Source organism: Brachyhypopomus gauderio, chromosome 15 (assembly GCF_052324685.1).
Source record: "Brachyhypopomus gauderio isolate BG-103 chromosome 15, BGAUD_0.2, whole genome shotgun sequence".
Classification (NCBI taxonomy): Eukaryota; Metazoa; Chordata; class Actinopteri; order Gymnotiformes; family Hypopomidae; genus Brachyhypopomus; species Brachyhypopomus gauderio.
The window spans coordinates 8,729,432-8,753,663 of NC_135225.1; the positions used below are offsets into that span (position 1 = coordinate 8,729,432).

Genomic DNA, 24,232 nt, shown 5'->3' on the forward strand with positions numbered 1-24,232 from the left:
ATTAACTGACATTTCAAACCTAAATTACCCTACAGGTTTCAAAAGAACATAGCATTTTACATTAAAGTAATTTTAGCCAGACACTCTTTAGCATCATTTTAGTTCATAACTTCTAATGTGACTTTTGTGTACTAGCAGTTGCTCGTTAGCATCTCTGATGGTGTGGGTCCCGCACTAGCTACTTTTAATTAACCGTTAATTAAATAATTCATACTTAAACCTTACCTTGACTAAGTAACTATTTATCATCCTCCCCGAAGGGGTATTTTGCTGCACATCCAGCAATCACCAACAGTCAACACACCCAAAACCACACACGACCCAATTTACACAGACAAATTAAGAATTATGCTAATAATTTAAAAAGGTTTCAAATATTTAGACCAGGGATGTCAAAGTCAAATACACCGAGGGCCAAAAAACCAAATTTGCTACAAGCCGAGGGCCGGACTGGTTCAATGTTTATTAAAACATATTGAAATGATTGCACATAGCCTATTGAACCAAGACCTAACACAGTGTATATTATTTAATGTTTAAATGAATAAAGCAATATTTTCTTATGGATCTGTCAGTAATTTCAAGTGAAAACATTTTTCAACAGGCAAACAGATAAAAGCAAACTTCCTTCAAAGAAAAATCACATGAAGACACACAGAAGACACACAGGTTTACCTTTTACCTCCGTGAACATGTACTCTGCCTCCCACCTGGCTTGAAACCCGTTCTCAGTGTCCACCTTACGTTTAGTCATTTTTGAGAAGGGGGATAGCTGAACGTTGATGTCTGCTCTGACTGCTGATTTAGGTTTATACTTTCGCGAGTGACCATAGTGCGCAACTCCGAATTTTAATGTTGCAGGTTTGAAAAGTGCTGCAATTTAGGCTAAAGTACTTGAAAATGGTTTAAATTGTAACTACTTCATTTCACAACAAATATCTGTCTGACTGAACAGTTCTCTTGTATTACGTTAACAAATACGAGCCTCTTGTAATTCCAGGACGAAACATGAGAGAACGTGAAGACGTTAAGATTGGGGAAAATAAACAACCATTAAATAATGTGAATAAAAAGCGAATTATTTCGAGTATATGTATAAATATTTAACATATTTAAGTTTAACGTGCTGGAAAATATTGAAATGGACCTTTAAAGTGACGTACAAGTGCTTGAATTCCACCTTATAAAGGTGTATGAACCCTGCAAACATGACTTTGTTCATTGCGCTGGCGGAGCCACTGCGATTACGTCATTTTCGCCGTGCGGACCCTCGCGACGCTTCGCGCTGCAGTGACTTCGCAGGCTACAGTTGCATTGTGGGGAATGTAGTGTTTGTGCGTACAAAACACCATCGGGCGGCTGTGGCCTGCGGGCCGGTTCTAATAGTAATTCAATATCATCCAGGGGGGCATAGATAATCAATTCGCGGGCCGGATCTGGCTCGCGGGCCTTGACTTTGACATATGTGATTTTGACAATTAAAAGTATCATCTAGACACACAGCTGCTGCTGATTGTCACCATTATGACTAATTGACTATTCCCCTTTTAATAAATGTGTATGCGGGACATCAATACAGTAGCTACATGTAAGCAGGTAATGTTGGACAATATTTCACTCAGGACTGCAATAAACACTTGTAAAGATAGGGTATTACTTTATTGGATATCTTTATCTTTGAAGGATAATTTTCTCTAACATTGCATTACAAGCCACATAGTTGGCTAACTTGCAGGTTTCTGGCTTCTGGCGTGATCCTTAGGTCCTTAGTATTAATATATATTTACATTTACTAGTCCAAAAACATCTATTTTTGCTGCTCATGAAGACACCTTGTGAATAATAGCTTTTCTTAGCTAGCACACGCCAAGTCATATTTCCCACCTACTTCTCAGCAGTAATGCATTGTCCCATTAAAGATTAAATTAAATATCTTTGGTAGAGTACATCCCATTTACACTTCATGCCATTTACTCCATTACACTTCATTTACCATTTACACTAACAAACAAAATGTGCATGTTGATCCAGCTAACCTAGGATTGCTTAATTGTCCTGTTGTACCTAAATGTACTCTCCAAATATTTATTGATGACAAGTAAAATAAGACATAAACCAGATTTTCATCAGCAGCACCTCTTTATTGTGGATGATAATAATAAACAAAGACCATTAACACATTTAATTGGGAAGTAAATTTAGGGAACCAAACAAAAGGAATTCATTTAGAAAAATTTGAAATGCTTGCAGTTATATCTTAAATGAACTTTTGCACCCACATTGTTCTGAATGTCACATTTATCCTTCATGATTAGTACTGTCATTGATAATGCTGTATTCTGTTAGAAAACCAATATGGTAGCTGACACTATGCACTGCTGGTAAGCCATGCAGAGCTATTGTTTTCCTAGCCAGTAGGCATAGATCATGTCAGATCCAGCGGCTCACCAGAATAAAATTGCTTGTTAATGCAGCAAATATGTTTGTTTCTTCATAAAGGTTAAATGAGAATGACGCTTCTTATTCTGTGACGCTGTTGTGTTTGGAACTGAAGTAATGCCTTTACATTGGTAACTCCTCTGCCCCATCTTTGATCTCTGACTAGTGACTAGGTGTTTGAAGGTTCAAACAATTGGGCACTCTGATGAGGACAATGAAATTGTTTTCAATACTGAAGCTGTGCAATGCTCAACAACAGATTTCTGGGTATGTGGGGAAAATGGCAATCCTTTCATTTTTGTACGTTCAGAACAACTCCAGTGCAACAACTCACCATCCATAGATCTTGAGACCACATAAATATGAGGCTGTTGGTCAATAAGTTGGTCAATTTAACTGTGAGCAAGATAGTTCAAACGTATATCATGTACCTAGTTGTTGAGTGATGAAAATGTCTCCAAGAACTCAAACTAAAATTAACACAAAGAACCCAAGCTAAAAAGAACACATCATCATTTAACCTTTTGCTCCTTTTGGAGAGGTGCAGAAATGAGAGAAAATGGCAGGAGTGTATGTGTGTTGTGTCTGTGTTTTTGCATGTATAAATATTTCTGCCTGGCTGTGTGTAAGAGTAAGACCAAGCTCCAGCCACTGTGCACCATTAGTCTGGATTTGAGACTCTAGGTGACCTAATTCCACATGGAAACATGGCAAGCCAGAACTGCATTCTCTCTCTCTCTCTCTCTGTCTCTCTCTCTGTCTCTCTGTCTGTCTCTCTGTCTGTCTCTCTGTCTGTCTCTCTCTCTGTCTCTCTCTCTGTCTCTGTCTCTCTCTCTGTCTCTGTCTCTCTCTCTGTCTCTCTCTCTCTCTCTGTCTCTGTCTCTCTCTCTGTCTCTGTCTCTCTCTCTGTCTCTCTCTCTGTCTCTGTCTCTCTGTGTCTCTGTCTCTCTCTCTCTCTCTCTCTCTCTCTCTCTCTCTCTCTCTCTCTCTCTCTCTCTCTCTCTCTCTCTCTCTCTCTCTCTCTCTCTCTCTCTCTCTCTCTCTCACATGTACAAGCTCACACAAGGACACAGTTGCTACTGACAGAACTGATTTCAGCAGCCATAGTGCATTTGGCATTTTTTCATATGCTGTATTGAAATCATTCTGCTTGTTAAAACTGTGAAACTTTGTTTTTCAGGCTCGTAATATCTCCACAGGAGAGCTAGCAGCTGTAAAGATCATTAAACTGGAGCCAGGTGAGTTTCATCTAGATATGCTTTACATTGCTACAGCTAACACCATAACATTCCCAAACACATTGTAATCACTGATCAATAGACAATTCTGTAGATTGTGCCCTAGTTTTTTCTCATAATATATAAAAAGTAAAACCATTGCTAGCTAATGTATTCCTTGTAATTTGACAGGTGCTACCACTTTTTTAACCTGTGAAATACAGTGTATAGCAACTATGCACATCCATAGACCTGTGGGAAGATGAAGGTCTTTGGTAAATTGCATTTATTAAAGGCTTGCTGATGAATGTGACCCTTTATTCTAAGCCACTTTAAATAGTTATGCCCTGATCTAAAGTCTTTTCTTGATATTCTGCATAGTTTTTCTATTTTAAATGCTGTTTACTACCTCAGGAAAAGGAAAGGTCTCCATCAACTAAGAACTAAGTCTTTCTGACTTCTTTGTCCCAACACCCTCGATGCATTAGGGAAAAGTGCATGTGTGACCACTATGTTTAGTATCTTCTTTGAAATGCTATGGAATGGCCTCCTGGATGGAGTGAACTGCCAAAACTCTTTAGTAGTGAGAGACCTGCAGTCTCTCGCACCTTTTTTTCTTGATCATAGATATTTTTATAGATATTTATATACATAGATATTTATATATTTATATTTTTATTATTATAGTTTTGGTCAGTTTGATGCATAGAAAGTAGCAACAAAGAACAAAAATGAAAAGGGGAGGGGAAAAAAGGAATGAATAAAATGAAAAAGGAATTAATAAAAAAAAGGAAATAACCGGAACAAAACATTCGTTTTCCATTGGTACACATTACATATTCACGTAAATATCATGCATATACATATTACATAAATATTTACATATATATATATATATATGCCCAATTCATAAATTTATGTAAATAACACCAACATTTGATCCCAATTTTCCAGCCTACTCCGTTGCATACTCAACAGTGCCCAAATTTAAAGCAGTGAATACCATGTGTGAAAATGTTGCTCTTTATACAAAAATTAAAGTGGTCTATAAACAACCTGTTACACAAGCAGAAATACCATCCATAAATTAAAATACAACAATAAAATCATTCAGCAGCACACAACAGAATCGCTGCTTGCCAACAAAAATGTCTAGAAAGAGTTGCAGGTCCTCCTGTTTGGAAATGTCTTCTGTCTTCCCTCCTTTGCACTTTCATTCCAACTGTCTCTGTGTGAGAGGCAGTGCAGAATAGTCACTGCAAACTCCTCCTCTTCCATCTTGAGTATTCAGCAAAGCACCAGAAAACTGGTGAAAAATGTTCTGTGCGCAGTTATACAGCAATCCTCAAATGGACCATTACTGTTGGTTCCTATTAAGTATAAAAACCACAAGGTTCGATATTTATTGAAGTTGAAACACACAGGATTACAGATATGTTCAGGTGTGTCATTGGATTACTGTCAGTATTGTTTGGTTGTGTGTCTGTATTTCTATGCTTTAAATCTACATTCAGCAGTCTGTTGTTTACAGAGCTATGTGTTTGATTATAATTAGAGACACTCGTCTTAAATCGAAATTCTTAAAGAGGATATATGCTAAATTGAATTCTTAATCATTCAATGGTTTAGATATAAACAACGTTAAGAATGTTTTGATGTGAAATGCCCCTTTCTAGAATTGTTCACAAAAACTTGGAACCACATGTCAAACATTTAATGGCTCTAAAAGGTACGTTTCATTACAAAAATTGGTTATGGGAATGTTGCTTGATGCCTGAGACATTGTTTTGTTATAAGGTTTTGGCCTAAAATGTTTTAGAATAAACTATTACAAGGGATTAGCTACTTGTGCACTTCCACTTTGTCAGATGAGATTAATGTGTCCCTGTAAGTTTGTTTTTGTTGTTGAATGCTAGCCTGGAGAAACAGCCTTTCAGTTCTCATGACACCATCAGGCATAACGTAAGGGTTTCTGGTACTTGTAATGGCAATAAAAATACTATAACGTGTGTTCTCCTTCTTAGTTTTGGAACCTGCCATTCGTGACCATTTTAAACAAAGTGACCTGTGACGGCTCCTCTGATGAATCCTCACATATGAATGTTATGGGATGCACCCTGTCCTACCCAAACTACACAAAGTGCATACATGGCAGAGGGGCAAATGCAGCGTGTTTTGGTGTCAGTGTGACACAAAAAAAAAACTTGCAAACTTAGAAGAAACAAGTAAATTCACTGGCCATTTTGGATAGCAGATATGATGTCCCTATTTATAGTCTTGAGATCACAGTGTATGGTTTCTAGTAAAACTATAGTTTCTTTACAATGTGGGCACATGCGTTTCACACCAAAATGCTCTTAATAATTTCCTTCACATGTAAACCATTTTACATGGGGATTGTCATTTTGCACAATTGCTGGAGTTCCCCTTTATCCTTCCTGTTCTTTTAAATGAATTTTTGCTGCAGAGCAGATACTTCACAAAGGTATTTCATAGTGCAGTTGCAACACAGAATGCAATGCAAAAGCTTGTCTTGTCTCGCATCACATACCACTTCTTTTAACCCCTCATTAAACTGGAGGGTAAATGATGCAGTTTTTCAGATAGTGTCTAGTGAAGGTTAGTCTTCTTTTTAATGTTTTTGGGACTGGTTTGACGAGGGTTGGGAGTGTGTTTGTGTCCCAGAGTTCATGACTAGATGACATTCTTGCACAAGCACACATTTTTCTGACGTGGTTATGTTTACATTTTAAATCCTAATGCTCAGTTTGGGGCATTAGTGGGGCACTTTTGCTCTGATCTATTTTTTTCTGTTTTGCCTTGTTTCTTTCCTTGTTTTGTTTAGTTACTCTTACTTAAACAGCAGTATAAATGTTCAGTACAGTGTTCAGGATTATTTGTTATGAAAGTCTGCTGATGGTTTTTCAGATATTAAGGATAAAGCTGAAAAAGTAAAAAAATAATAATAAAGCTGTGCGTAGCTTGAGCTGAATGATCAGTTTAACAGACAGTTCTATGTAGTGATGAGTGTATCAACAGCAGCGGTAAGTTCTGGCTTATAGTGCTCACATATTTGTTTTAATAAGGGTCAGGTAATAGAGAGGAGGAGATGGTTAGAGCTCGATGCTAACAACAGTAAGATCATGGATTCAGTTCACAACATGCAAAGCACAAAGTTTCAAGTGTCTGCCGTAATACCCAAGGTCCCAGTGTGCAGTGACGCACTTCACACATTCTCAGTGTGTCTAGAACATCATAGATGTTTACTGAGCAAAGAGGAAGTGGTCAAAACTGTGAAGCAGGCTGTAGATCAGGCTTATACCATTTAAGATAGCATCATGGTTTTGTTTTCCAAATATTCAGTACAGCGCACCCAAAATGACTTGAGCTGTATTTCTGTAGCAGAGCAGTCTAGTCCATTCAGAACCTGTATTGACCCAAAGGAAAATGTGTAGTGCAACAAGTACTCAGAAAACATTTAAAACCTAAGTAGCAATCTATGATCAATGATATGATCAAAAATCAATGATGGTTGAGGGATTTCTTGCATGTCCAGCCGATTTCAAGTGACCCCGCTGGGGATCCTTCAATGGGATTGAGATCTGGCCTATTCCAGGATTCTCCATTTCTTCGTTTTCAGCCAGTCCTTGGTGGATTTACTGGTATGTTTTGGGTCATTTTCATGTCGTGGGGTCCAGTTCCTCTTCGGCTTAAATTTTTTACAGATGGTCTCACGTGTTCCTCAAGCACCCATTGGTGCTTCGTAGAAATCATTGTGGATTCTACAATGGTGAGCTGGTCAGGTCCTGCTGCTGCAAAACATCCCCAAACCACGACACTTCCACCTCCATGTTTCACACTTGGTATGAGGTTCTTTTCCTGGAATGATGTATTTAGTTTATGCCAAACATATATGGTGTACATATAGTTCAATTTTAGACTCATCTGTCCAAACCGTATTACTCCAGTGCTGGTATACATTCTCCCTGGCAATCTTCAGTCTGGCCTTCATGTTTCTCTTGGAGAGCAAATGTTTTGTCCTTGCACACCTCCCAAGACGGTTAACTGGTGCAGTCTCTTTCTGAGGCATGTACTTTCACATCAACAGTAGCAACAGTCTGCTGTTGGTCCCATGATGCTATTTTAGGGAATTTGAAGATGCTTCTTTTAGCATCTTGCAGGCTGCTCTGAAGGTGCTCTGAACCTCTGCAGTCTGCTCTAACTCAATCTTGGATGACCACACCTGGGCATATTGGCAGTTGTTTTGAATGTCCTCCACTTGTAGGCTATTTTCCAGACAGTTCTTTTGAGATGATTTGAAATCCCTTACACATAAACTGTTAACAGCCCTTTTTGATGGCTTCATAAAGCTCTTTCAATCTTACCATGGCGTTCACTCTCACTTCAACAGTCAAGAGCAAACCAGACTAAATGTCTGAGGTTTAAATAAGGCTGTTCTAATCATGTGCACCTAATGTGATACAGCAGTGTGTGATTTTAGCCATTCTTGGTGGGATTAAATGTGGGGGGTGTCCTCATTTGTTCCTCACCAGAAATTGCATTGTTATTACCCTTTACCATTACAGAAATTTTTTAAATGTCTTAATTTAGTTTTAAATTGACCATTGCCATAATGGATGCTATGAAGGGTTCCAGGACTGTTATCTTTAGTGCTAGCCCACAGTGCTATTGTTCTATCATAGATAAGTAATAATACATATATATTACCATAAGCCATTGAATTTTTTTCTGTAAACTATTAGCCTAGCCTGTTTTATAAAACTGTAACTCCAATTTAAAACAAACTACTATTCTAATACCAGTTTCATTCTGCTCTCATGTTCATTTGCCTTGGTCTGTTAAAGCCATGTCAAGCCCTTACATGTTATATGGACTTGTGTGTTATAGTTTTATAAACAAGCCCCTAGCATCCACATTTTTGTGTATGTCTCTTGATAATATATTTCTATAGGCCTTTGCCAACTCTTGTCTTGATATTTAAAATTTGCGTCTAACTCATGATTCACTTAAACAGGTTCTTCTGGACTTGCAGGTTTTTATGCGAAACTGTGTGCTTGATACCTTTTATAGTTCGTTTTGACCAAAATTTACTTTTGATGATTTATGGAGTTATTGACTTGGATTTGGTGCGAGGGTACGTGTACTATAACAACTCTCTGAAAGCGCTGTGTTCATCTGGCTCTGTTGTCCTGCCCTTATGTGTTCCAGGAGATGATTTCTCAATCATCCAGCAGGAAATTTTCATGGTGAAAGAATGCACTCATCACAACATAGTCGCCTACTTTGGCAGCTACCTCTGGTAAGGGCCAAATTTAGTCACTTTATTACTAAAATGTTTGTACAGGAAATAACACCTAGTTGTCCTGTCACACTGATAATCATGTTACCTTTGTTCCTCTAGTACTCATGAGAACATTTCTTCAGAACTATGCTAATTTGTTTTTTAGGTTTTTGATTGCATAGTAGTACGTCACTGACTAATAGGATTTAAATCGAAAATTAATGGGATCTCTCTGTGTCTGTCTCTCTCACACATGTACATTCCAGTCGTGAGAAATTGTGGATCTGTATGGAATACTGTGGAGGAGGTTCACTACAGGATATCTACCATGGTATTTTCTGTTATAATCTGTGTCATAACCTGTGATTGAACAGTTTACAAACGCAAGAATTAAAAACCCTAAAATGTACATTGCAGGTGATCTGGATGACAATGACTGAGAAACTCCTGTAAACTTCAAGTTCTGTAGCGTGAAGATCACCTAGCAGAGCAATATAGCAATTTAAACTGAAACTTGGACAATGTGTTAATAGACAAAACCTTTAACAACTTTGAACATGGTCATACTTTCTACCAGATTGCAGCTTACATCAAAGAGTTGTTTTGGCTCTCTGACTGAATCATTTTGTTGAAACACATGTGTAAGGACTTTCTTCACATCTGTCCAGATGCTAGCCAGCTAGGTATCTAACTAAAGTTTTAAAGATTTAGTACGAACAAAGACAGCCTATGATTATCTTCTGGCAGGGTCAGAAATTGTTCTCCAAAATCTTACAGTGCGATCACTGGTATGATGCATGTCTAACCAATAGGGAGTTGTCTGGAATTTTGCATAACCCATATGGCAACTTCAAATTGACAGCATAGTGCAATGGAAATTTAGTATGTGGGACTCAAAAGAAGAATGCTTTGTGTAAATGTGGCAGCAGAGAGCATGCCTTTTTGATGTCTCTTTGGCAGAAATAAGTCATATTGGATTGACAAAAGAATATTGTGATGTTCTAGTATTTTTCTAACAAACGTTATAATCTGACCTTTCTCATACATGAAACTGCACAGTCTATAATGGATTTGCTGCAGCATTTCACACAGTTTTCCCATTGTGTGTGTGGAATTGCACTGTGCAAAGCAATGTAAAGATGTATGATGTTCATGATGTTATTAGTGAAGATTACCTTCATATTTATTCTGCCACAATTAGAAACAACAGGTATATGTTAGCTAGCTATGTAACATGAAATTGTGTGTGTGTATGTGTGTGTGTGTGTGTGTGTGCGTGCGTGTGTGTACACGTATGTACATTCGTACGTACAGTTACAGGTCCTCTGTCTGAACTGCAGATTGCTTATGTGTGCAGAGAAACATTGCAGGTAAGGACTTGCATTCAGTAATTTTCTTAACTTATAAGTACTACACATGACATGATGGTTGGATTATTATAAATATGATGGACTTTTATAACACAAACAAATCATCCACACAGTTTCACTAAAGAGTAGTATTTTGAACCTGTGATGCTACGTCAGTGCAACAATATAAATGTCACCGCACACACGGTAGCACCATTTACTCTAGTTCTCTCACTAACCATCTCGCCATATCCATCTTGATACTTGATACTTAAAAAAAAAACCACAACCACCAAGAAATGATACAGGAATACCCTCAACTCCATGACGTTGCCATGAAGAGTCTCCTCCATTTAGCTTCTATGTATTTGTGTGAGGCAGGGTTCTCAAAAATGACTGCACTCAAATCTAAATACCACAGTTATGCAGAAGCTATGTTTATCAAACATTGCACCAAGAATTGAGGATCTTTGCAAGGCAAAGCAGACTCGGGTCTCAAATTAACGGTGTCTACCTGCAAGCGTCTGTAGGAAATGCAGGTGATGTGGCTACTCTTAGCCCTAGTAATACTACTACTACTAATAACAATACATTCATATCAGAAGTCTGGTACAAATTCCCAATTATAGCCTAGTAATGATCATAGGTCTATCTACCACTACTGATGATGATGATGATGATGATGATGATGATAGTGCCTAACAATAATAGCCAATCTATGGAATGTGGCGTATTTGGAGCGGATCAGTGGGTGGTACCAGGAGGAGGCTCCAACTGCACTGATTCAGCATATTTAACAAACAAAAATGTTTTCAAGTATTTCATTAATACTTCTTGATTCAGGTGCCTAATAGATTGAATTTGATCTTTTATATTCTTGTTATATGTTTTTGTTTAGGGTTTGAGTTATCTTCACTCCAGAGGAAAGATGCATAGAGATATCAAGGTACAATCACTTCCACTGCTCATCTGGTGTATGTGAAAACCTTTGACATGCTCTCAAATTACACAACCAACAGTTATTGACTTGTAAAACACTAAGTCAGTGCATTGAGGTACATGGGCTTTAAAAAAGAACGTACACTTTTCCCAAAAACTACTATGATCTTATTTTTATGATTATATTTACCTTCTATGTTCTTTCATAATTACCTTCTATATTCTGTACACAGGGGGCAAATATTTTGCTCACTGACAATGGAGATATCAAATTAGGTGAGTATGGAGCTTTTTGTATTATTTAAAGGCAGTTTTTTCAGCTTTATTTTAATGTTTGACCATTAACATACGTTATTTACATGCATATGTTTGTGCAGTATTTCTGTGTTATGTAAACTATATGACCAAAAGTATGTGGACACCCCTGGTAATTACTGAGTTCAGATATTTCATACACACTGATTGCTAATGGGTATAACATCTCTCTCTCTCACACACACACACACACACACACACACACACACACACACACACACACACACACAGCCAGAAGAATTACACTTTACTATTTGGCGGTCTGATTGTATGTCATGGGAATGCTATCAAGTGGAATGCACATTAACGTTTGGTAGAGGATAATGGTCAGGGGCTGTTTTACCAGATTTGACCTAGGCCCATTGGTTCCAGTGAAGGGTATTGTTAGTGCCATACCATACAAAGTCAGTGTAGATAACTGTATACATGGACGTTTATGGCAGGAGTTTGGGGAAGGCCCTTTTTTGCGTTTCTGCACTGTAATCTGTGTACAAAGGGAGCTCCATTAAGCCATGATTTTGATGAGTTTGGCATGAAGGAATTGACCTCATCCCCAGTGAACCTCTTTGAGATGATCTGAACTCTAATCATGAGCCAGGCCTTCTCATGCAGCGTCAGGGCCAGATCTCACAAAAGCTCTTTTGACTATAATGCTCGTGCATTTGGAATGAGATGCCCAACAAGCTCAGTTATGATCGGGTTTCTACATAATTTTGTCTTTACAGTGTATTTGGGCAGGTTATTTTTGTTACTCATCTAAGATCTGAACAACTTATTCCTCAGCTGACTTTGGAGTAGCGGCCAAAATAACAGCTACCATTGCCAAGAGGAAATCCTTTATTGGCACCCCCTACTGGTGAGCTTTGGAATGTGTATGTACTTGTATGTGTCCTTAGATATACGGTCTCAAACTACATAGAAAGGATACAAAAGTGAGTGTTGTGAAGAATGTGTTGTAGAGCCAGATACTGGGATCCTAGTAAGTTTGTCTGTATACAGGATGGCACCTGAAGTGGCTGCAGTGGAGAAGAATGGAGGTTACAATCAGTTGTGTGACATCTGGGCTGTAGGAATTACATCAATAGAACTTGCAGAATTGCAGCCACCCATGTTTGACCTACACCCAATGAGGTACACAACTGTTCTGTTGTCATGTTGGGGTTAAATGTCCTTACTGTGAATATTTCCAATTACATTTTTTTATAATTTTTTTAAATAAGGTGTGTGTGTGTTTGTGTGTGTGTGTGTGTGTGTGTGTGTGTGTGTGTGTGTGTGTGTGTGTCGTGTGGATTTAAATGCAGGGCATTATTCCTTATGTCCAAAAGCAGTTTCCAGCCACCAAAATTAAAGGACAAGAATAAATGGTGAGTGTGTCTAGTTTGGGGTATGTGTGTTTTTTAAATGAAGTCCTAATATACAGTCCCTGACATATATATAAGTTCTGTCGCTTATCCATGTTGTGGAAACAAAAGCTTATAACCTGACTTTAAATTCATCGATTGGTTTTAGAAATGACTCATATGAAAGCTGAAACCCTCCCAAATGAGATTTAATTTACGAAAATACACAGAATGGTCAGATTTAGGCAAGAAACAAGTTTTGTTGCCTTGTCATATAATGCACCCAATCCTAGTTTACAGCCTCACCTGTGCTCACTAATTGACTGGTTAATAAGTGGGTGTGTATAAAAAGAACTCCAGCACCCCAGACCTTCACTTGCACTGCAACGTGACCTCTGACAACATGCCAAAAATCCATCCTGCGACCAAAGCCTTGATTATCAAGACACTGAAGACCAAATCCATTGCAGAGGTGGCTGGCACCTTTAATGTGTCTCAGCGTGAAGTACAAAGAACTAAAAAAAGATTTGAAGAGACTGGAGATGTTTTTGTCAAGCCCAGGTCCGGCAGACCCCACAAGACAACTGCTCGGGAGGAACGTTTGTTGGTTAGAAAATCCAAAGCCAGTCCCTCTTCCACTGCAGCAGAGCTCCACCAGGCCTGGTCACCTCAAGTCCCTGTGTCAACTAGAAAAGTTTGTAGGATTCTGTCTCAAAATGGCCTCCATGGTCGAATCAGTGCCCAGAAGGCAGCACTAAACAAAAGGCCCACAGCCTGCTAAACGGATGGACGCTGGAAAAGTGGCAGAAGGTGAATTTCTCAGATAAATCTTCAGTTGAATTACACCACAGCCGCTGCAAATACTGCAGGAGACCTACTGGAGCCCGTACGGATCCAAGATTCACCCAGAAAACTGTCAAGTTTGGTGGTGGAAAGATCATGGTCTGGGGTTACATTCAGTATGGGGGTGTGCAAAACATTTGCAAGGTGGAAGGCAATATCAATAGCCTAAAATATCAAGAAGTATTAGCTACATCTTGCATTCCCAATCATAAAAGGGGTCAAATTTTGCAGCAGGTGCTCCATCTCATACATCCATCTCTACATCAAAGTTCCTCAAGGCAAAGAAGATCAAGGTGCTCCAGGACTGGCCAGCCCAGTCACCAGACATGAACATCATTGAGCATGTTTGGGGTAGGATGAAAGAGGAAGCTTGGACGACAAAACCAAAGAATGTTGACTGACTGCATTCTTTGCTATTCCTGATGACTTCATCAATAAATTGTATGAGTCATTGTCGAACCGCATGGATGTGGTCCTTCTAGCTCGTGGAAGTCACACAAAATAATAAATATGGCTCTAATAGCCATATTTAGCAAAATTTTTTTCGTAAATTAAATCTCATTTGGGAGGGTTTCAGCTTTCATAGGAGTCATTGCTAAAAACCAATCGATTAATTTAAAGTCAGGTTATAAGCTTTTGTTTCCACAACATGGATAAGAGACAGAACTTATGTCAGGGACTGTAGGACACAACTCTTCACAGTTTGATGTCTGTGTCCTAGATTCTCCCTGTGTGTTGGTTTCTCTCCAACATTTTCTTCTGTTCTGCCTCTGCAGGTCTGCAGCCTTTCACAACTTTGTTAAAGTTGCTCTCACCAAGAACCCCAAAAAGAGACCTACAGCAGAAAAAATGCTCATGGTACAAAATGATATTTTCACCCTGCTGCATCTGCCTTTGCTTTTCTGGTCATTATTGCTCTGTTGTGCCACACCTGAACATCTGTAAGAGAACCTTAAAAACACCACATTGGATTAACTGGTGTTATGCTGCATTAATTAGTCCATTATTTAGACTTCAAAAATCAGTCTTCCAGTCCATGTGCATTATTTTAATTCTGAGGACCAGTTAGAAGATAACATATCTTAGATAACATAAGACGTCTTTCATAAGGTATTTGAAGTTATTGCCTATGATTTAGCTACCTCACAGGTTCATGTCAGATTTCACATCAGCTAACATATTTGAAGTTTATTTTCATGTGTTTATATGTTCATAGTTTCACAGTCCAGTTTAGACAATTGGCTGAACTGCTGTTTGTCTTCCTGTACTTCAGTTTCTTGGGCACTGCAACGTTTAATCTTCATGTTAAAATCACAAATTCTGGATGCATTCAGACTTACCTACAATGGGCTGTTTTCTGAACTCCTCTGAACTTACCTGTTTCACTCCAAGTTTTCCTGCTGTGTGTGTGTGTGTGTGTGTGTGTGTGTCTGTAGCATGTGTTGGTGGCACAAACAGGTTTGTCACGTAGGCTAGCGGTAGAACTTCTGGATAAGATGAATAATCCAGACAACCCTCCTCATTACAGTGAAGGAGATGAGGACGACCTAGAGGTAATTTGTGTGAACGAGAGACGGTGTGATATATGGCAGTGTATACGCTGCATGATCGTTTGTTCTGTGTTCAGTAGCTGGTTACTGGCAGCGATGTCTCTGTGTATGTGTGAGGCCTGTTCATTCTGCCTACATGCTTAGTAAACAGATGCATCCTATTGTCATAAACACTTACATACTGAAACACTGAGCCATACATCTCTCGCCCCCTTTCTCTCTCTCACTTTCTAGCCTGTGGCTGAGCGACACACCATCCGTTCAACACACAACAAGAATGCTCGAGCTGAGAGAACTCGCTCAGAGATCAACTGTAAGTGGACGCTTGATGAATCACCATCCACCTGAGTCCGTCCAAGTTGCACTTTCTCTAAACGTATCTAAACTAGTATCGAAAGAACAGAAAACACCACACAAAAACAAAACATACAAACAAACCCTCATGTTACACCACATTTGAGTGTAAATCTAGGCATGCATATTTCTGCATGGGAGGATGTAGTCAGACCTAGAGTTTTTCACTGGGAATCGCAATATGAAACATCACTCTGTATATTTTAGGAAATATAACAAATACATTTTAACTGATAGCTGTTGGAATGTTATCAAATGAATGCTGTGACAGAGCCTTACAGTTAAAACTAATGTTGTGTCTTTGGTTAAAACTCAACATGGTGTTTCTGCTCTTCTGCTTTATTGTAGTTTCTCTCTCACATCCTCCCAGACGCACGCACATGCACATACATGCACCCAAAATTGGTCAGATATTCCCTCGTTCTAGGATGCCTACTAATATATACCGCTGATATACGAAGTGTCTTCCAGGTGTAGCTACAATAAATGAATAAATCCAAAATATATATTTTTGAAGTGGATCTCCTCTTGTGTAGATCTATATTGTCAGTGCCGGTGGAGCCTTCTAGGAAAGGTTCGCCCTTTCAAAAAAATGTTCTTGGTATTATGCTAATGTTGTGTAGAGCTTAGCTACACAAATGTGGCAACGAGGCAAACCACATGCTTCATCTGTTCAGTCAAGACAAGCCACATTTATTTATATAGCAGCTTTCATACACACCAGCAATTCAAAGTGGTTTACACAGGAAAAGAAGCTAGTGGTAAACATGGGCACAAAGACACATCACATGGAAAATGTGAATTATACAGGTAATATTTAGACGGTGTCTGATCTGTTCTAATATCTTCCTTTTTTCTTTCACTTTTGCATTGGTGTGCATGTATGAGTGTCTCGAAGTGCGGTCACAACACAGCCTCTAACCCTAAATGGTTATGTACGGAAATGGTTATGTCTGGTGTGCTGGTGCTGGAAAGTTCTGGACAGGTTCTGGGAAGTATGTGTGTATGTGTCCGTCTGTCACTGGTCTTGTGATTTCACAAGCAAGAAATGTTGACTGATAAAATGTACTGCCCTCTTGTGGTAACAAGAGTACAGCCGTTATCCACCTTATCTGCAAACTAGTAGAAAGAACATCCCCTTGCTCTTAGCAAAAGAACAGTGCCTTACAGGACTTTTATGAGCATAAAAACTCTTAAAAACATGTGGCATGTTTTTGAAGTGTTAATGAAGTGGATTGTTTAGATCTCGTATATATTTTGGATTGTCTGCATTCTTTCACGTTCCCTCTTGATGTAATCTGATTCTGATACAGCTTACCTAAAGACTACTAATTAAGGATATTGTAAAAATGGTGTAGTGTTGTATGTTTGTGCCAGTGTGTAATTTTGATATTGCTTTGCCTGATATGATTTTTATGGTTTGCTACAGTTGATAAACTGCAGTTTGAACCTCCAATGAGGAAGGAGACGGAAGCACACTCAGAACTGGTAAGACACGCTTCCTGCAATATTAGTCATGCTCAGATCTCTGCAGTTATTACGTCATTTACCCCCCTTCCCTGGAAAAGGTGACTGACTTTCTATACCGTTAAGCTTAAAATAAAACATTGCTTGTGATTTGCAAGAATATTTATTATGCAACAACATGATGTCACATTTCACAGGACATGACCAAAGAGAGTGACTTCCCGTCCCAGTGGAGCCCATTTGTAGAAGGAGGCATCTCTAACAGGTAACTACAGAAACAGTTGGCATGGTGACTGTAAACAGCCAGCCCCCAGCCTCCCACCGAGCAGGTGGCCTCTATTTAGCATATAGAAGACATTCCATCATTCCACTCCCTCCTAGAACCTCTCTCTGGTATATTAGAGTCTGCCCCTGTGTTGGTCTGCAGTCATTGGCTAACCTCTCCCAGCGTTGGCCCTCCCACACTGGACAACCTGTCTGTTGCATCTATTACTGCGCGTTTATTTTCTCCCTCTTTTGCTTCCATTGCTCTTCTCCACTGAAGGAGCCTGTTGAAAAGTGTGGAGGAGGAGTTGTTCATACGGTAAAGGGGGTGGGAGGTGGTGTAGTTGGGTGGTGTTCCCAGTATGTGAGCAGCTGGTATGAGAGTGGAGAGGAGCGAAGCAGCTTCACCCGGGACAAGAAGAGAATTTTCATAAAGTTGGAGCCACATGCGACGGCGGCCAGTTATGAAACTGCACACACATTTCACATATGCGTTTTTCAGTATTTTCATGGCATGTCTAAATGTCCTGTGAAAAGTGTGGTGGGGTTATCATTCGTTATGCGATCTAAAAAGACATGCGCCTCGAAAACGTGACATTGACTGTATGCACAATTATCAGGCAAGAGTATTTTCACCATGTCGTTACTTTTATACATTTTTTCCTAGGGTTAGGGTTACATTTGTATGCTTATTGGATTTATGCACATATGGTAATGTGTATTTGTGTGAGGAGGGCTGGAGTGGCCTGAGGAGATCAACACTATATCAAGACGTGCATCATTTTTGGGCAGCTTATTTTGCTCAGGCAAAATTAGTGAAAAAAGAGATGAAACTGATTCTGAGTCAAATTGTAAAAGGTCTTTCAGAGGGAAGCAGCACTCTTGAAAGATATTGGGACGCGATCAATGAATCATCAATTTTTTGTTGCTATTAGCAAACAGGCTTGCAAGAAAGATTTGAGGATTAATTGTGGAGCTACCAGGAACCCATTAGCCTCCAGTGCTATCATATTCCAGAAGTGCAGGAGTGCCCAGAAGTGCAAGTTGTTCAGTGCTCAGAGACATGGTCAAAAGATGGTAGGCTGAAACCCGATGACCACTTAACAAGACAAGTTGATTTTATGGACTGATGAGATGAGAGTGACTCTTGACGGGCCAGATGGATGGGTCATGGGTCTGTGGTTGGATCAGTAACGGGACCTTTTTGGGTTGAAGATCAAATCAACTCCCAAATGTGCTGCCAGGTTTTAGAAGACTCTTTGAGCAGTGGTACAGGAACAAGTCTGCATGTTTCAGAACACCATGTTTATGCAGGACAATGGTCCGTCACATGCATACAAGTACTGCACTGCGTGTCTAGCCACTGCGTGTCTAACCACTGCATGTCTTCTTTTCATCTAGAAGATGAAAGAGTAAGACATGGCCCCCTTTCTATTGAGAACCTTTAGGCTCATTCTTAAACGGGAGATTTATGGTGACGGAAAACGGTGCACCTCTCTGAACAGCGTGTGGGGCACTGTGGTAGCAGCACCACTAAAAGTTGATTGTCAACAGATCAAGAAACCGACAGATTCCATGACTTGAAGGCTTATGAATCTTATTGAACAGAAGGGTGGCTATATTGGTCTATAGTTTTTCAATAAATAAATTAATCCTCAAAGATACAACTTGCCTAATAATTGTGCACACAGTGTAGTGTCCTGCTCTTGGGAGCATGTTCCTGCACAATGTGTAGTAGACTATAGTAGAAATAACTTTTTCAACCTTACTGCTAGTTTTCCTTTAGATCAATAAAACATAGTGTTTCTTAATCTCATATTTCAAGATACAAACTTACATTGTCAGTACGTATTAAAACGGCCATTTTCTGTGTGGAGTGAGGAGCAGAACGTTGTGCAGCTCCGCTCCGCTCACATACTCTGTGTGTCCTCACTTGGGTTGCATACGTACTCATGCACTTGTGTACGCTACTTTAATGAGAGCTTTTGTGCTGTGTGCATGTGTATGTATGCCTGTGATAGCCAGGGTTCGCCTCCTGTAACTGTAGTTCTGCGGTGCAAACATCTCTCTTGTTCAGTCATGTTGCCAGATTTAAATTTGTCCCAGCAATAGAGTTCTAGGTGTGACATTAGGACCCTAAATGTCATCATTACCAAATAATTTTTTTTTCTTTTCATGTTCTCTTTTCTTCCCCTCTCTCTTCCTGTCTCCCTGGTATGGCCTTCCTTTCTATAGGGGACATATGGCTCCGCTGGAGGATGCCTTTGAGGATGTAGAGATGTAAGTGTCTCAGTTCAGACAATGATCATATGCACTCTTGTAAGGCCTATATGGACATGAATACATCATAATACTTTGTGAACAGTAAAACCCGAGCATTGTCTCATTCATAACCCACACCGTGTCCATGCTACTGACCTACATGTCCTCATCAGCCTACGTCCTCAACACTGTCTTGTTCTTTCTCCCGCACTTTCAACCTCAGCTCTACCTTGAAACACGGAACGCCTCCACCTCTGCCTCCTAAGGTAAACTTGGAATGCTTGCATTCAGGTGTGTGTGTGTGTGTGTGTGGGTGCATGTGTGCACCTGTGTGTGTGTGTGTGTGCATGTGTGTGAGAAATGGAGAGAGAGACTGTTCTAACAGTGTACTGTACCTACTCATTAGCCACGGCTGAACAGCGCATCTGATGAGCTTGGTGACGGGTGTTCGACAGTAAAGAGGATTCTGGACAATGGGCCAGCACCAGGGCACAGACAGAGCACACCAGAGACAGGCATCCGGTCTGAACACACTGGAGCGGACTACCACTCTGCAGGTATGAACAACACAGGACACTCGTGCTACGGCGCATGGTACTTAACACGTATTGACTCCGTGCAGATGCTGAACTTCTTAACCTTGTTTTAACCCTTAAAAGGAACGGATTGTAGTTTGGTTTGTTTTTTAATCTGTTGCACCTGTTTGAACACATCAGCTGATCAGCATCCTTATATCAGTTAAGCTGTGAAAGACATTCAGTTGTTCAGTGTTCTGGCTTTTCAGGACCAGCTGCTCTTTATCTTCTCTGTCAGTGTTCTGTATGTGCGGCTTCGAGTTCTCATCTTTACTAGACACCATGGATTCAGAACCCGCTTCTCTAAACAGTCTCTCTCTCTCTCTCTCTCTCTCTCTCTCTCTCTCTCTCTCTCTCTCTCTCTCTCTCTCTCTCTCTCTCTCTCTCTCTCTCTCTCTCTCTCTCTCTCTCTCTCTCTCTCTCTCCCGCCATCTCTCTTTCTGTCTGTCTGACTAGAGCAGATTTGCCCTCTCTGATCTGAAATATTTTCCCCCTGCTGCCCTTGTATTTTCCTTTAAAGTACACCTCTCTCTATTTGTCTAGAAAACACCTTGGAAGACACTATAAACGGGGACACGGCAAAATCTACCCCTGGCCGACAACACAGGAAGGAAAGGAAAGACTTCCCTGTGAGTATTTAGGGTTTGTGTCAGAGGGATGCACAGAGGTGGAATATGTGTTGGACATTATGGTCGACATCCCTCCAAATACTCCTGAGTTATGAAAGGAATTTGCAGCGAGAGCAAAGCTGCTTCAGAGAGGGATGGAGATAGTTGAGATGGACACTGGATAAACAGCTAGATTACCACATCGTGCTACAATCTAAAGGGATGATAAAGGATAAGCTGGGCTAAACCTCCTAACATTCCTAAGAATGGTGTGGATGCTGATAACAAATGTCATTAGTTCCACCTATCATCTCAGTTCTTGTTACACTGTGCCTTGGCTTTAATGTCAACTGTTTGGTGGTGGCATCAACTTTATACTGAAGCGGTTTGTTTGCGTTTTATAGAAGCCAGCGATAAATGGGCTGCCACCCACCCCTAAAGTTCTGGTAAGTACTAACTCCCTTTTCTCCTGTCTTATTCATTTTCAGGATGATTTTATACAAATCTTTTGCCAATATGAGTCCGAGTTGATGCTGTATTATTTAAGGTGCACCACATGCAGGGTTCTGTTGACCTTAACCTGCATCACGATTGGGTTTGTATGTGTGTAGATGGGAGCATGTTTCTCTAAAGTGTTTGATGGCTGTCCTCTCAAAATCAACTGTGCCACTTCATGGATCCACCCAGAAAGTAAAGGTAAAGTGTGTGTCTGTGTGTGTGTCTGAGTGTGTCTGAATATCCATATGCATTTGCGTTATGCATGTATGCACATGAGGTGTAAAATATTGTGTGTGTAACGAGCCTGTGACCTGTGACCCTGTTTTAGATCAATACTTGATCTTTGGGACAGAGGATGGGATCTACACTCTGAACCTTAACGAGTTACATGAGGCCACCATGGAGCAGGTAGGAGCTTCTGACATTGACCTTTACCCCCTTCATTTATGGTGTGTATGTTAAGTAAAGCAGACAAAATATTTAACATTTTTAAGAGAAATTCAGTAACTCTTTTGTCTCTCCATGTCATCTAGAGGAGAGAAGAGTAGTGTGTGTGTGTGTGTGTGTGTGGTGTGGTGTGTGTGTGTGTGTGTGTGTGTGTGTGTGTGTGTGTGTGTGTGTGTGTGTGGTGTGTGTGTGTGTGTGTGTGTGTGTTTAGCACATGTCTGGCACAGACATGTTTCTTTGTGTGTGTTTGTGTGCACCTGTCTGCACACGGGGTGTGTATATTCTGTGAGTCTTCTGGCTTCACAGATATTTGTGAAGCTGGTCAGAGCTGATAAGACCTATTAAACAGGTCTCTAACAGTATTTGGTTACTTGTGAAGGTTCTGTTTCATGCTGCTTTTGGAGAGTTTTTATCAGCCATTTCAACATTCACATTGTGTTTCATTATATTTCAGTTGTTTCCACGGAGATGTACGTGGCTCTATGTCATAAATAATAACCTCATGTCATTATCAGGTAAATGTACACTCTCTAAAACTACCCGGCGTGGTGTTCTTGTCAGTGCAGACTAGGGACGATTTCAGCTCATACTTTTGAGCATCTTGATGGTTTTCAGGAAGGAAGAGAGCCAAGAAAACATTTTGAAAATTTCATGATTCAGTTTTCCACTTAAAAAGTACCGATGCCTGAACTGAAAGTATTTTTCCTTTAATAAACACACCATAGAGGCTTCTTCCACACAGTCACATTTTTTTCATTTGGAATTCAGAGGTGTGCCCTGATTTGTCACTAGTGCTGTTATACTCTTTCTGTTATCTGTGATAACATTGTGTACATTCCTCTCGCTCCTGTGTCTTAAACTGAATGTCCGTGTGCAGTAGCTACGTGCTTACTTTCTTTCTCCTTCCTCCCCTCTTGCTCTCTCTGCCTTGTGCTCTGTGATCATGGCTGTTCTCACTTGCTGCTGATTACTTTAACGCCTAAATCACCATAATCAGAAGGTAAACACATTTGCGCACTCGCACACATGCGGAGCACACCATCGTTTTCTTTACTGTGGTCACAGCACATCCACACTTATGTTCACACTTATCTAATGTTACCTCTGTCCTTCCTTTAATTCTCTCCTATAAATCATTGTTTATGTTGTAAATGTGCCTACTTGTGTACATCTTAGCTTGCTGTCTTTGCTGCTCATTGTGTTAAAAAACAGAAAAAACAAAACCCCCGGCAATTTCATTGTAAACAACTGAATTGGTTTAGTTCGATAGTTCCTCTGTGAAATGTATTCATTGTCTAACGTGTTTATAATCTGTATGTAACCGATGTTCTGTCCTGTTCCAGGGAAGACCTTCCAGTTGTATTCTCACAATCTGATTGGCCTGTTCGAGCAGCTTAAGAAACCTGGGCTTGCTGCCCAGTTCCAAACACACAGATTCCCTGACATGATACTGCCAAGGTACATACACACACAAATACATTTGCACACACTCTCAAATACATATGCACACACTCTCACCCTGATTAGTGTCTGTTTTCATAGTCACACTGATGGTATATACACAGCGGTGCGCTCCCACACTATGCCCCTCCTTTTGCATGTTAAATACATTAACTCGCCACTGCCATTACATCTCAGGTAGCCCTCGGTTGAACCCAAAGCTACTTTAAGCTCAACTTACAGCTACCTTAAGCTGAACCCAAAGTCAGCTCTCTAACCATGACTTCAGCTTTGTATAGTACTCCCCTTGGACGCATGCACACATACGTCTGTCCTAACTAGACATTGTCCAGGCCTATACACTCAGCATTTCCGTAACGTGACCCTGCTCGCTCACAATTCACATCCACCTCCCGCAAATGAGCAGAAACAAAGACTTAATTCTGTAACAGGTAATTGTGGAGCAGTTAGTCAATGTGTATGGTATGTCTGTGTGTCACTACAGTCTCTGTCACTCATAATGTGATTTACACCATGATTTACATGTGGACACCTGTCCCAAAACGCCTGTATAAGTCTGTTGGACATCCTGTGAGCATTAAGACGAGCTTAGACCCCGCATGCAGCTACTTGTGGTTTAATGGTTTCCCCTCTTCTGTGAAGGTTTTTAACAAGGTTTGGCTGTGTGGGGGAATTCGTGCCTGTTTGGTCAAAAGTCGATTTGTGAGGTCATAGTCAAACTTCCAGTTCACCCCAGACTTGTTGAGTTGAGGTCAGGCTCTGTGTAAGCCAGTGGATTTCTTCACCCCAAACTCATCAACCATGTCTTTGTGAACCTCACATTTTACTGACTCATGGCATGGCATCCTATGATATGTTAGGCTATGAGCTTCTTATACACCTGTTAGCAGCAGTAGATGTACTCATTAATTAGGAAGGATGTCCACATACCTTTGTCCATATGTTGTTGTCATATGAAAGCTGGTGGGGTTCATTGTTTGTTCATTCAATTTTGTGTTTTCC

General features: G+C 40.1%; 1 protein-coding gene across 1 annotated transcript in view; it reads left to right on the plus strand.

The window, feature by feature from the left end:
- map4k5 (mitogen-activated protein kinase kinase kinase kinase 5) overlaps nucleotides 1-24,232 on the plus strand; it is a 36,586-nt gene that overhangs the window by 6,790 nt on the left and 5,564 nt on the right. Inside the window, 23 exon segments of the mRNA XM_076975671.1 lie at nucleotides 3,620-3,677; nucleotides 8,886-8,976; nucleotides 9,225-9,289; nucleotides 10,273-10,328; nucleotides 11,206-11,253; nucleotides 11,480-11,522; nucleotides 12,345-12,417; nucleotides 12,561-12,692; nucleotides 12,863-12,925; nucleotides 14,521-14,602; nucleotides 15,181-15,297; nucleotides 15,529-15,607; nucleotides 17,078-17,136; nucleotides 17,313-17,380; nucleotides 19,615-19,659; nucleotides 19,865-19,907; nucleotides 20,048-20,198; nucleotides 20,760-20,845; nucleotides 21,229-21,270; nucleotides 21,436-21,520; nucleotides 21,651-21,730; nucleotides 22,224-22,284; nucleotides 23,113-23,227. Coding sequence (XP_076831786.1) covers nucleotides 3,620-3,677; nucleotides 8,886-8,976; nucleotides 9,225-9,289; nucleotides 10,273-10,328; nucleotides 11,206-11,253; nucleotides 11,480-11,522; nucleotides 12,345-12,417; nucleotides 12,561-12,692; nucleotides 12,863-12,925; nucleotides 14,521-14,602; nucleotides 15,181-15,297; nucleotides 15,529-15,607; nucleotides 17,078-17,136; nucleotides 17,313-17,380; nucleotides 19,615-19,659; nucleotides 19,865-19,907; nucleotides 20,048-20,198; nucleotides 20,760-20,845; nucleotides 21,229-21,270; nucleotides 21,436-21,520; nucleotides 21,651-21,730; nucleotides 22,224-22,284; nucleotides 23,113-23,227 — 1,742 coding nt within the window.